Here is a 13,952-nt window from a genome sequence, read left to right as displayed (position 1 = left end):
CTATGATCCTCAGGGAGAACTCTGTGCTCACCTCTCAGAGGGGGAGTGTATGGGTTGTTATTGTTCTGTGAAAGAAAAATGGGTGAGAAAGTGGCCTAAGCTGCTCCAGGGCACCTGCAGAAAGGTGATGTTGTTACCCTGTTACTCCTTCTACTGAGCTGTCCAAACTGAAGGCTGGGAGAAAGGTCATCACCTTTAATTTTTTACTGTTCCCCCTACTGATCCTAGGGTAGTCATCAGTAAATTGTGTAAAACATGTTGCTTGGTGTTGCACAATCTGCAGTCAGATCCCTGGTGGTTGGTTCAAAGTATAGTGTAACTAAAGCTGCATAGTAACCTGTCAAAACTTGTAGATTTACAACAGTGAATTTCAAGTTTGAGATTTATGTATGTTGCGGTGGGTTCTAAAATATGAGACTAACTGGTTTAGAATACTTTGGATAATTTCTATCTGTCATGTAAAGAACTTTGAGCTACAAAATATGTACAGGCTCAAAGGTGTGCTTGCTTACTGGAAGCTCACTAATTGATAGCATCTGAAGTGATATGCTTGGAGCACTTTCGGTATTTGCTTTTGAGTGCCTTTCACTCAAAGCAGTATCAAAGCTCTACAGGGGGTTAGGTACCACAGTCTAGACTGACTTTTGACCTGGAGCTATTGAGAAATGGCTGTAGCAGGATGGGAAGCAAATATTTTATGGGGCCAGCACCTCTCATGTGAGGGATTCAGTGAAAAGTCAAAGGTGAGGCGCTGTAAAATGCTTAAAATTTATTAATCATTGTTACTTCTTTTCATAAGGAACAAAAATAAAACAATATTCTGAAACAAAACAGAAGAAGAAAATATACCACACCCAGATGACATGACTAAGACTAAGAAATGGGATAACATTAATTCCAAAAGAAATGGCCCAATAAATCAATTTTCCAAAACCAAAATAAATAGCAATGGTTCAACTTTTAAAAGCTTCCTAGGAAAGAATTTACATTATTATTATTATTATTATTATTATTATTATTATTTTACAAAAATCCTTCATATGCCCCTGTTGGGGGAAAAAAAAAAAAAATATATATATATATATATATATATATATATATACTTCTTCTGTAAACAATTAACCACAAACAAAAAAATTTCCATATTTTCATACAGTTACTATGCTGATGGTGTTATGTAAACAAAGAGTAGTGTGCAGCAGCTTCTCATGACAGGATTTCTTTCTTTTTCTCATGAGATTATATAGGGAAATATGCCTATCATAAACTGTTCAAAATATTGGAGTTTATAGTTTTGAGAAGGTATGGCTTTCTGCTAAGTTTTCCTTAATGCAAAAAGAAAAATAAAGAAACAGAGAGCTACAGTTTTCCTTGGGTTTTGTTTGTTTGTTTTCTGGACTTTAGTTTTTGATTTGTCTCAATGAACTGGAATGAAAATGTCATAAAAAAGGTCAGTGTACATCAATGGAAATATTAGATATTGCCAAGTGTCTATATTATGCCACCACAGGCAAGCTTCAAGCCAGAAAAGAATGTTGTTCTCATAACAGACTTTGTGCAAGTGTAAATCCAGCTCTCAGTCTTATGGTACAGCACTTCTCAGAAGACAAACTAACAGAAAATGTCAAAATAACCTTATGCTGTACCTCTGAAGGTGTAAAAGAAAAGACCTGAAAAACAATGCGGGATATATTAGTAATGAAAACTGAAATAATATAGATGGACATACTGAGTTTGTATGCAGAAAATATCACCTGTTCATCCAAAATTTTAGCTGCTTTCAACACTTTTGTATTTTGTCAAAGTGGGTTTTTTTTTAGTCTTATGTTCAACCCTTGTTTTACTTCTTCTCTCTAGTTCTAATTTTAGACATTCACTTATTCCTGAGAGGCCTTTATCTGGTTCGTTGCCTGCTGGGTGCTGACTTGGGGAAAGCACTCAGCGCTCACACAGCTGCATTTCTCCACATAGGTGTATGAGTGATCAAAGTAGGTTCCGTCACTGCACATCAGAGTCACCTTTCTTTGGCTGGTCTTGATTTCCTGACAACATGAGCATTTATGTTCCATTGTGTTCGCCTCTGGAGAATATCTGATTGCAAAACCAACAAAAGAGAAAGATTCAGAAATTATGTGAGAAATACCACTGCCCGTCCCAACCATTACTAAATATAACCAAAAGTTGTGTGCTTGAATGTAGGACTATTGCTTAATATTACCATTCTTACAGTGAAATATAAGTAAATTGCTTCTCATTGTAAAAATGGGTGGACCTAGCTCTTCATTCAGTCACAGAAAAAGTAAATTAATTAATCCAGATCACATATTAAGCCAGTCCAAAAAGAGAGAATAGCGAGAAACAAATAACCTCACTTTCACATGGGCAAAATCAAAATTCGAGTCTATTCACTATGACACTGAAGAGGCTGTTAAAACATTCTGAGTCTTGACGTAATTAAGCTAGTACAACATCATGTCTGTTAAAAATTCTAGTTAGCACAATGCAAAGAGCTGATGACTGGGTGGATGTTGGACATACTAGAAAATCCCTTGTGATTTGCTTTATATAACTAGTATGAAGAGTATAAGACAAGAGACCACAATTATCTTTTATAGCACTTACCGTGAGTAAGCATCACAGCTGCCTTCACAGTATGTCATCTCAACAGGTGCAGGAGATACACATCCATGGTATTTGATGACAGTAGAAGTATTGTGCTTCATACAACCTGAAGTTGTCACAAACCAAGGGAAAATAGGTTAAAATATATGTGCGTATAAATAGGTATCTGTGTATGATAGACAGTTTGTAGTAGAAAACTGAGATGGATGGAGCTGAAATAGGAAATTAGGTCACAGTGCATTTCTCTTTAATTGCTAAGGGCCAAATGATGACTCTTGCTGCTTGTCAATGAATTAAAAATTCCCTTTTGCTTATGCAACTTTGGTGCAGGATGCAGAAATAAAGAGCAGTACTGTGGTAACTGCTCAATGCACACCTACCTCCAAGGACTGGCTTCACTTTCTTCCTTAAAGAGAATGTATCTATGCAAGTTGGAGAATTGTCACAGTCTTCTCCCTCCCACAAAAAGGCTAACATTTAGCAGTAGGGGATGGGAAAGTTCACCATATTCCAAGGCCCTAAAGTGAGTGATGGAAATGTTCTGTTCCTTTCTTTTCCCCTCTGTTTCTTTTTTCACCCCAGTGTGAGGCAGTGGTCCCAAACTTGGTCTGTTCATTTCTTCTGTCTATGCATCTACCATGTAAGGTGGACTAATAAACCTAATAAGGCACATACTGTCATTACTTGCTCTTAACAAAATTATTATTACTTACTCTTCAGTTTTACTTGGCACTCCTTACAGCAGCCATCGTCAGATAGCTTGATGTCATCCTTGAGTGGGAAAACAGAAAAAGATAACTAAGGTTTCATATCTGCATACTAAAGCAGAGACTTTCCCTTCTTCCTAAGTTTCTCTGGCACCAGAAAGTTTTTGTATTGACATGGAATCTATTTTCAAGCAAGGCTAAATATTAAGGGCACATAACTACTTCAATTCAATACTAATAAGGGTTCTTTGAAAGCTGACAACTGAGGGGGACTGGAACTGCTTTGCTGTCAGAGTTCAGTAGTAAAATTTCAGAAATAAAGCTTGTAGCACATGTGGGATATTCTGAGTGACCAAAGTCAGTACAGGTGAAGGATTATGTCAGACAGGGTAACAAAATTAATGAAATAACTGACTCCTCGGATGTGTGGGGTTGTTTTTAATCTACCCTGAGCTGTATTAAGTTGAATGATGATGTGAACTGAAGTAGCTTATTTTCCTTGACCTTGGCTCTCAATAAGTGAATTCTAAAAGAGAATTTATAATATTAAGTAGTTCAGGAATAAAAATCCCATTATTTTTCAATAAGATTCTTGCTTCTAGGTCACCTGATGCTTTTAGATATCCAAAACATTATGCTGTATCCTTTTCTCTAATGCTCAATCCTCCATGAGGATTGATATATCACCCATTTTAATTTTGGTGTGCTTTTCTGAAATAAAAGTTGATGTGGACCAGATTCAGAGAGGATTAAATGAGAGCTACATCCTGTGTGATGTTTCTGCTAGGTATTTGCCTTGGACACCACGATCCTTCTATCGCTGGTGTTAGCCACTGCAACCTGTTCAAACATGAGAACTGGTAGAAGAGTACTTACTGGATCACAGTCATCAGGGTTAAAGACAGGACAGCTTTTCTGTAAAAGGACTTGAATGAACTGGTCATCATGTTTTTCACATGTGTAAGTTGTACAGTTATCACCAGGTGGGTTCCAGAATTCTCCAACCTGAAAGCAGTTAAAATTAAAGTGAATAAAAATCTTCTTACATAAAAATGAAACACCCCCCCCGCCCAGTGTCTTATTGCTGCCTATTGTGGTTTGATTATTCTGAACAATTTCCTTGAATTTCAGCTGATAGTTACTTGTCGTATTATCATACTGCTGTAAGTGTTTTTCATTAGCCAAATGAAGAGGCTGTATTTTTATCTGGATATGGACATGTTTTTTGTGTGAATAGGATAAGTATGTGGACTCATTTGGAAAAATTAATTTGTGTTTAAATGGTTTTCGCATCAGAATTTATGTGTATGTCCATTCAGAAACATGGCAGGATTTCTTGCTGGTTTCACTGACTCATCCTGTCCTAAAGCTCTTAGCTAACTTGAGATTGGCTGTTTGGAGCAGAAAACCGCCTCCACAGAGAAAATTATCCTTTGAGCAAAACATGTGCTATATTTTCAGACCTGAAGGCAAATAAGGGCCCATAGCTTTCATCTATGTATTTTTCTATGCTGATTTCTGAAAGCCATTGTTCAGTATCACAGTTGCTTCCAGAAGTCTTAGTTAGAACTGGAGTTTCATGGCTCAAGGTACTGTTCAAGCTGTGTGAGACAGTCCAGCCCTTGCCCAAATAAGCATTTGTCTAACATAAGAAAATATGCAGCAAATAAATGATGTAGACAAGGAGAGGAAAGAGTGCAAAGACTAGCAGAGTTCACCAGAAATGAGCTAAAACAGGGATAGGTACCTGGAGTACACGTGTAATGTCTCCCACAGTTACTATACAAGCTGCTGCCTTGCACGTGCCGCAGCACTGTCCAGGTTTCTTTGTATACTTATAACCCTGTTTTGAAAGAAATAGACAGGAGATGACATTGAGTCAGGACACTGACCTTAACAGGTGGATATTTGAGCTGAGTGGAGTAAGAATTACTGACAGCAAAATAGCACTCACCGGTGGGCAGTCTGTGTCACAGACAACAGGCTCACACTTGACAGTAGCGTGGTGAGGCCTTGAGTAAGAGGATTCATAGCAGGTGCATTCTTCACAGGGGCCTGAGGGAATGACAGCTCCAGGCTAGGGGAAGTCAGAAAAAAGTCATTATTAGTCAGTAAAAGCAAGTTACTTTGTGTATGTACATCACAGGTAATACAAAGCTGAGCTATGTATGGGCTAAACTATCCTTAAATACAATTTTCATTGTTTTATTTAAGCGAGTTTCTGTTGTTGGTAATATCCATTTTGGAATTAAATTCTGCTAATGCAGAAAGGAAAGCAGAAAATGCTTTTGCATGTAGGGAGAGTGTTGATATGCTGACCTTGATTAAATAATAAAGAATGTTTTATCTCAGGCCTTTCTGCAAAATATGGTCCATGATAGGAGTCTCAAAACCATTGCATTGTGAACCTTTGTGAAGGTGTATTTTTATAGTGAGTTACTCTGTGTACTTACTGCATAGTAGGTTTCATTGACTACACAGCCATGTCCTGTAAAGAAGGAAGAAATACGGTGTCATAGATGTGTAAGTTTTAAGAAACAGAAATATGTGAAAAAACTACAGCTTTGTTGGCCCAATATAATAACACAGCTAATTTGCATATTTTTCTTTTAAGGTTTTTGTATTCATAAACTTAGAAAAATATAGCTGTGAATAACACATGAAGATGGTGCATAGTACTTACTGCATTCAAAGGTAGGACAGCATTTTCCAGGCTGCATTACTGTGACTACTTCCTGTCCCTCTAAGCACTGGGGAGTGACCTCAGGGCAGAGGCTAGTGTTGCAAACTGTTTAATGTAAGAAAGCATAGAAAATAATGAACTGAGAATTTTTAAATGAAAGTAATTTTGTTTTGCATGAACTTCACAAGTTTTCCCATGGGGCAAATATGGTGTTGTTTACACAAGCTAGTTTAATGACTAATTCTGTATATTTGCCTAGCTATTTTTAAAGTGTGTGGGCTTTTCTATAACCTTTGTAAAACAAAGCATTGTCTGAGAAGAATAGTGTGGTGATTGCCGGAAAGAGATACTTCCAAAGAGAAATTTGTACCAGTTGGGAAATCTGATGACTCTCAGAGGTTCAGGAACTTTCTTGAGCAATTTTTAAATGTTCAAGACTTTTTCTTTTTTAAGATTTTTTTTTTTTTATATTGGTCTTTGAAACAGAAAATGTTTTTGAATATTATTTCAGGTCATGGCAGCATTAGTGTTTTCAGTGTTAAATTATAGGAGATTTTCAGTTACTTTTCTGTGTCTAACTATGTAAAATCTTTTCATCTTTGAATTTGTTCTCTGCAGGCATCTAGTAAATGCTCTGCAAGAAGGTCCTAAGAAGGGGATGAGGGAGAAAAGCATTATGAAATCAAGGCAAAGTATTAAAAAATGAGAAATTATTGCTGTAGTTCCTCAGAATGAATACAGTATATTCCTCATGAAAAAGAACTAAGACAGTACTTACAGCACTCAGTCCTGGTACAGCATGGATCTTCTGGTATCGGTATCTGAACAGGCATGTAACCTGGTTTGTCACAAAATACTTGCTGTGTCAGAGAACAGTTGTGTTTTGTGCAGTGCACTTGAAGAGTATTTTTGTCACAGACACATTCCTGGCAATCTTTTGTCCATTTTTCTCCTGGCTACATAAAAAAGAAAAAAAAGGAGGAAAAAAATTATATATAAATGCAAACAAAAATCATTCTATTTGTTTCTGGTTGACTTATTCATGGATACAGTGATACCTGATTACATCAGCCTTTTCATATTTCTAGTATTTTTAGATTTTATAAGAAACCCTCAAACTGAAGCTAATTAGGGGAAGATAATGGAAACCACTGAAGGTTCCGAGCATGTTCACACAGCTATCACTTCCTATTTATTACTAGTGTTAGTGTGAGTGATATAAGAGGTTTAAAGGAGAAGTGATTGAGCTTTGCATTCATTTTTTAATAAGTAATTATCATATGACATACTTATTTGCACATTAGGTTACAGAGAGAAATTTCTATAATTTGTCTGCAGCTGAGGAACTAAGAATGTGGACTATCAATATTATCAGCAACAGGTAATCTGTCCCTTCATCTCTAGTAACTTCAGTGCCAAATTTGTGGAAATAAAAGCAGCATATATGCCAAAGTTCCACTGCTACCATCTATCTCTTTTTTTCTCTTTCTCCTTTTTTTTTTTCCAGTATGTGAGGTGATGGTTATTGAAAGAATATCCCATCACTTACTGTTAAATTTTTTAGGGAGTAATGTGGTTTCTGCTCTGGCACTTGTAATTATTTTTAAGACTAAAAGGGAACAAACATTTGAAAAAAAGCTAAAGTCTCCCCCAACCTAAGCAAAACTTGGTTTTGGGAAACACTAAATATCCTCTTGCTTCACTTGTCTGTGCTTGATAAACCACACTAATCGTGATACTTACCCATCTGGATACTCCATTTGATTCCCTACAAGCTGGAAAGAAGAAGAAGAAAAAAAAAAAGAATGGAGATTTACACCACAGAAAACTGACATAAAGGAGTAAATTTGTGCAGTTTTAAATACAAATACTGTGAAGATAAAACTAACAAGAAAATGAATATGCAGACTAGGTCTTGAAATGTAGAATTATACCATCTTGGTAGGTCTCATGTAAGGAAGGAAGATGGGAAAAAAAGTAATGTTGATTATTATTTGATTTTTAGATGGGGAGTCGAAAGGAACTTAAAGAGGTTGATTTGTCCATGATCTGACCATGTAGAAGCTGGCAGTAGAACCCAAGGCTCCTGACTATCAATCCTGATCCCTATTTATTCCCCGAACTAGCTACGGATTACTTACAGCATTCAGAGACACAGATGTTGCTGTCTTTACTCAGGAGTGACTTTCCTTCAGGACAGAAACATCCTTCAGTTACTCCATAGCCAGGAAGCTCAACAGAGCTAGAGTGGGAGGAATGTATGTGAGTGCAATGTTTTTGCAATGAAGCAGGAAACAGAGCAGCATATGTAGAAGGCCACTGTGTCAGATACAAGGGAGACAAAAGAATTTCTGAACTGCAACAGGAAGACTATATTCATAGAGCTGATTGATATTTATAAATCTTGAATAAATTATCCAAATTCACAAGACATTTCATTATGAAGTAACTCCATTTTCTAAGGAAAGTAGATAGGTAAAAATAGAAAAAAAGAAATATATAAGCAGTTGTTTTGGGGTGGTTTATTTTCTTTCCATACCTTGGGTCACAGGTAGCAGGATTAATGGGCCCACATGACTTGTATACTGTGCTTCCTGTACAGTTGTATGCTGTATGGAAAAAGAAGAAAAAAGATCAAGAATTGACAGTAGATGCATTTTTTGCAGCAAAAGTGACTACAGCTTTGCCTTCTTCATCTGCAGCTTCTGTAAGGACATCACTGCATATTTGTAGACAGTAGTCAAGTGTTATATGTAAGATGTGTTTACTGAATAATTGCTACCATTTCTAACACACATTTTTGAGTTCTGGAATACTTACGGCATGTATTGTTAGTCTTTCCTCTCCAGTCAATGCAGACACCTCTAGCAGCACACTCTGTAGCATACATCTCCAAACTGGCACACTGCATGTATTCATCAGCTGTGCGACATCCATCAAAAACACAGCCTTTGAAAAATGGTTCTGGTGGTATCACATCACGGCATTCTGCAAAAATCCTGCAGACAGAAACCAACTCCTTTTATGTTAATCAGTCGCTATATAAAATCTGTTCCTGTCAGATAGCTCTTCCTGGTTAATGACATGTGACTCTCTGCTTCAGGAAGAAATGTATTATGAGAAACAAAACCATAAGAATGGCCAATAATCTGGGAGATAGATTCAGGAAAGGAAAGGTTAGGAAATTTGAAGCTCCTTTTTTTTTTTTTCTAAAGAGGCTAATGTTCATAGTGTTTCTGTATGTGTACACAACTTTTCCTCAGTCTGACACTAGAAATTTCATGAAAAAGGCAACTGTGTCAGACTGAGGAAAAGGGGATGATAAAAGTAGCCAAGAGATAGAAAAATTGTACATACAATAGCTTATAGCTCATAACTTATTAGACACTACAGCAAGCATGTGTAAGAGGACCTTTATAAGTGACCCAGCTGGAAAAAAGCTTTTGCCAGAGCTCACACAAGTATAGGAAACACTGCAGGAGACAAGCCTTTGTGCTTTTGGAGCTCCATGTTTTACACTAAATGTACAAAGAATGAAGGACGCTTTTTGGCTGAGATGTTTCTGTCTGCTCAGTTAACTGAGTTGGCAACCAGGTTCTTTACGGTTTGTGCTGAAGGCCCATTTCAAATTTAGAGTTCAATCTTTACTTAATAGTCTAACTAAGAGTGAGTGAACATACCCTGGAAGTTAGGGAGGGAGAAAGATAACAAAAATCTGCGTGGTTGCAACCCAGGGAGTATGGGTTTTAGTGCTTGCTGCACCCCTGATTTTCTGACTTCACCTCTCCTTACTCAGTTATCTTCGGCACCCAAGTCACTGAAGAAGAGCAGTTTATTTTGCTAAGGCCTTTTACTATATATATCCTGCCATTAAGGTGACCTTTTCAGCCATTATCACATGCTAGGGCTATAGTTCTTACTCTTCTTGTAAGATATTGAGGCAGTTTTGTCTAGAAAGAGTGGATTCATTCAGTTTTTTTTCTTACTCGCTCCAGATAAGATTGCAGAGAGGAGGCGTTTCGCAGTGAGGTTTTGGTGGAGGTGTGGTTACAACTGGTGGTATTGGTACTCCATGGCATGACTTGTTGTTATCAACGATCCAGTGATGAGCCATTTGGGGACAGGAAGAAATGATCTTACCACTTGGTAAGCGGCATTCATCTAATACATTATTTGTACACGTTCCTGGAAGAGACAAGCTATGTAAGTCCCATTAGACACATCAGCGATGCACAATACATTATTGAGCTGATATCACGTTTGGACATGAGGTGCTTATGAAGTGTACAAGGTGCCTTGCTTCATAGTGAGTGCTTTCTTTACAGTTATATTAACTTTAATTTAGGTTAGGGAAAAAGCAAACAAACGTAAAACCCCAGACCCAAAGAAAAAAACCCCACATTGCTGAAATATTGAGCTTTTGATCCTACAGAAGTTGAAGACGAGAATTGTTTTCACTTCCATTTTACTGCAGTTCAAAAATTTCTGTCAATCATGAGACTGCATAGTCAGAGTGGGTGAGAATAACCACAGTAGGGTGGGGAAAGAGTCCCACCTCCAATTAGTGCATCTGTCTTACCACACTGTCCTTCAGTGTTGTTGCCAAATTTACTGTATGGGAGTTTCACGGAGAAAATCAGCCCGCTAAAGGTGATGGTTGCACCAATCTCTGGTATTTCAACAATCATGTTGATGCCAAGTGTGGAGAAAGAAATGCCATCTTTTTTGAAGCCTGGTTTGACAATCTTTTGGTTGAAGTACATCTGAATGCAGGGTTAAAAAAAACCACAACTTCAGAATAAGCACTGCTTCTGCCTGCTTGTTTTAAATAATGTATTTTCTAATCTTCATAATCATGCATAACTCCATATTGTTGTGCACCACATCCAATGTCCATTGGCATCGCAATAACAGCATATATGCATTAATATCTCAGCTTGTATTGCAATATTGCTAGTGTGATAATAATCTAAGTGGCCTCTATGTACCGTGTTTGTGCAGATTGTGTGCTAATGCACAGCATTCTAAATCCAAGTATTTTCTTTGTATCCCTCATCATTTTGTTTATTGTAAACATTTTTCATATGAAAATGGGTGGTGGTTTTCTTTAACTACAGAAATATTCCTGCCATTGTTATGTAATAACTTTACAAAAGTTATTTTTGTATATATTTACAAAATCACACTGTCCCTATACTACATGTTGCTTGGCATTGGAAGAGTTGTCTGAATTCAAAATGAAGTCAAATGTCTCTGGTGCCAGTTTTATGTATCAGTCATATTTATTCATTAATCTCAGCTGTTCCATTTGCAGCCTCTATCTTATATGAGCTATGAAGGTGGACATACTTGCTTAATAACTTCTGGTCAGGAATTATTCTGCAACTTTCTTCATATTGAATTGGGATAAAGAAAGAGTTAAAGCTGTCAGTTACTGTTTTCTTTCACAGGGAAGCATGGGACTAATTGCTTCAGCATGCCTTTCTGACTGTAGGTAAGGAAAACTTGGCATGGCTCTGCAGGAGTAGAGTGCATATTGAGACAAACTTTTCCTCCCACCTGTTTGTGTTCTCTAATCAATTAGTAAATTTCCCAGTGTAACAGTGGGACTGACTTTTTGTTTTCACTGGCTTACCAGCACTAGTTTAAGATCATGAAGGTGAAGTGACACCCCCAGTTACCCCTTTTCTTCAGCTATACCTCTCTTCCCAGCAGGGAACTGGAGGGGGAATCACGTCATGGCTCTGGTGCCTGAAGTTCCCTATGCAGAGGAAGCAGTCCCTAGTCATCCAGCTGATGAGGCATACATACCCATCTTCAACATGAGAGAAGAATCACACTTGCGATTTGCATTCATGTTTCTTTATAATGTGTTTGTTTACATAAGTGAATGGCACAATGTACTAGTTTTCATGAAACATGAATTAATCACCAGTGTAAGCATTTTTTGTCTTCTTTATCAGCTGTATTAGTCTGTTTCCTAGTGTTATATATACACATACATGCACATAATATATTCATATCTGCATAGTGCTAAGCTGTTTCTGACATTTTGTTCTTAGATACTGGTGTAATCTTTTTTTTTTTTTTCCCTAATGATACCCTCTGCCCTCATTACCTCCATGATGCAATATTCTAACAGACTGTATTTCAGATGAGACTCAGTAAGGCCTACGGATCTTATTTCTTTTTTGCAAAAATAGAGAAATAAAAAATGTGTACTTTACCACATTGGTCATTACACCATTCATGAGTTTACGGGTCAGCACCACTTCTGCAGATTTGTAGAAAATAATAATGGATTTAGGGCAGGAAAGTCCATCTTCTGAATCACAGTAGTAATTGTCAATGTAAACACGGAAGTTGTCGTATTTAGGTACAATCTGTTTCACCAGGACATAAGTGCAGTTTTCGAGGAAAGTATAGTAGGTTCCATCAAAAGTAATATAATGAGGATCACCCCATCCACTGCACACACCTGGTGGAAAGAAAATGTTTAGAAGATTAAAATGAAAATTAATGTAGAAGAAAGAATTTAGGAACTGAAGTGATTATATTACAATTTATAAGGCAACCCTAAGAAAACAAAATGCCTATATAATCCATGCAAAATTTTGCTTTTTTCAAAAAAGATTATTCCTTAATCTACTGGTGCTTACATTGACACTCGTATCGGTAACAGCAGCCATCTTCATCAGGTACCAGTATTGCTGGATATTTGTTCGCACAGGTAATTTCCTTTACAGGTGGGCAGTTTGTTGGAATTACTTCTACCTTGTTGTCTCCCTTACAGATGATTTCTGTACAGTTGGATAATTTGTATCTTTGTCCAAGCTGCAAAATGAACAAAAATTGCTGTCACAGCAGTTTGCAAACAGATGTGAACTTTACTCATATTTTTAGTTTAATGGTATATTGTTTCCAGTAATGGTGGTGTTGGAAAGGAAATTAATATGTGTTACTTCTCTTCAATTTGTGGTAGTAATGATTTGTAATGTTGACCAGAGGCATTCGTAATTCTGATCATGATATGGTCGATCAGAAACTGTTTTCCAAAATGAAGCAAAGACTAAAATGAAAATCTTCACTGATAGTACCAGGTTGTCAATATTCTACACAATTAAGGTTTTTTTATGCCAAAAGGAGATGGGAACCTTGATGCCAGCTATTTCTTCTGCATGAGGAGCTATTCTGAGGTTTGGGGGATAGGTCACAGATTAAGGGAACTGATGTCCTTATACTAGCTATGTATACTTGCACTTCACAATCAGCATAGACCATCACTATCAGAAAAAAAGAATGCATACAGAAGTACAGGTAAGAAGGCAGGAGAACAGAAACAGATACAAGCCTCCACAGTAGCTTAATTTTTTCTTTTTAGTGAAGAAACAAAATGCACAAGAAATAATCCTCTATTATTTCAGTGAGAATGTTGGTTATTTATGCAATACAGTGCATCAGAAAGTGTTTTAATAGAACAGAAGTCATTAGAAAAGATTATTGTAGCTTGCTTTCTCAGTATGAAAAAAAAATTATAAGGAAGGCACATAGAGAATTTATGTCATGTATATTGCCCATCACTAGCAACACTTATTCTGGCAATCTGCACATACAAGTTTTAAAGACTGGAGAACATTCCTTTCTGGTATCACACTAACGTTGATATTATTTCAACAATTATAAATGGACACAGAAACTACATACCTGAAGGGGTGGGTAAACAGGAGAAACACAAATGGGAGAAAAACCAGAAGTAGTATGCAGAGGAACTGATGTTGTTACGGTAGACAATGCAGGGGAAGTTGTGGTCAGGGGAGTAATAAGGCTGCAATTTCCAGTGTGTCTTTCAACTGTACATGTTGGACTACAGACGGCATAATATCTACATCCATCACTATCAGTTCTATTGTAAATCACATCACCTGAAGAAAAAAAGGAAA

At 37.0% G+C, this 13,952-nt stretch overlaps 2 protein-coding genes and 2 long non-coding RNA genes across 4 annotated transcripts; all 4 read right to left on the bottom strand.

Moving 5' to 3' along the window:
• Positions 1 to 1,089: 1,089 nt before the first annotated feature.
• Positions 1,090 to 4,486, bottom strand: LOC138689307 (intestinal mucin-like protein). The gene is made up of 5 exons (XM_069804035.1): positions 4,472 to 4,486; positions 4,206 to 4,334; positions 3,336 to 3,393; positions 2,623 to 2,728; positions 1,090 to 2,091 (listed from the first exon to the last, which is right to left on the bottom strand). The coding sequence occupies exons 1-5, from the start codon at positions 4,484 to 4,486 to the stop codon at positions 1,878 to 1,880; spliced, it is 522 nt and encodes a 173-aa protein (XP_069660136.1). The 3' UTR covers positions 1,090 to 1,877.
• An 801-nt stretch (positions 4,487 to 5,287) lies between these two features.
• On the bottom strand, positions 5,288 to 6,384 carry LOC138689257 (uncharacterized). The gene is made up of 3 exons (XR_011328091.1): positions 6,013 to 6,384; positions 5,783 to 5,817; positions 5,288 to 5,406 (listed from the first exon to the last, which is right to left on the bottom strand). It is a non-coding gene; the product is annotated as an uncharacterized lncRNA (long non-coding RNA).
• A 1,640-nt stretch (positions 6,385 to 8,024) lies between these two features.
• LOC138689258 (uncharacterized) lies at positions 8,025 to 8,972 on the bottom strand. The gene is made up of 3 exons (XR_011328092.1): positions 8,833 to 8,972; positions 8,552 to 8,621; positions 8,025 to 8,254 (listed from the first exon to the last, which is right to left on the bottom strand). It is a non-coding gene; the product is annotated as an uncharacterized lncRNA (long non-coding RNA).
• A 1,022-nt stretch (positions 8,973 to 9,994) lies between these two features.
• LOC104318623 (intestinal mucin-like protein) lies at positions 9,995 to 13,904 on the bottom strand. The gene is made up of 5 exons (XM_069804033.1): positions 13,869 to 13,904; positions 12,672 to 12,846; positions 12,240 to 12,490; positions 10,592 to 10,775; positions 9,995 to 10,197 (listed from the first exon to the last, which is right to left on the bottom strand). The coding sequence occupies exons 1-5, from the start codon at positions 13,902 to 13,904 to the stop codon at positions 9,995 to 9,997; spliced, it is 849 nt and encodes a 282-aa protein (XP_069660134.1).
• Positions 13,905 to 13,952: the final 48 nt, after the last annotated feature.

Source organism: Haliaeetus albicilla, chromosome 16 (assembly GCF_947461875.1).
Source record: "Haliaeetus albicilla chromosome 16, bHalAlb1.1, whole genome shotgun sequence".
Taxonomy (NCBI): Eukaryota; Metazoa; Chordata; class Aves; order Accipitriformes; family Accipitridae; genus Haliaeetus; species Haliaeetus albicilla.
Note: the sequence above shows the minus strand (reverse complement) of the source record. Positions and strands in the feature narration are given on the sequence as shown.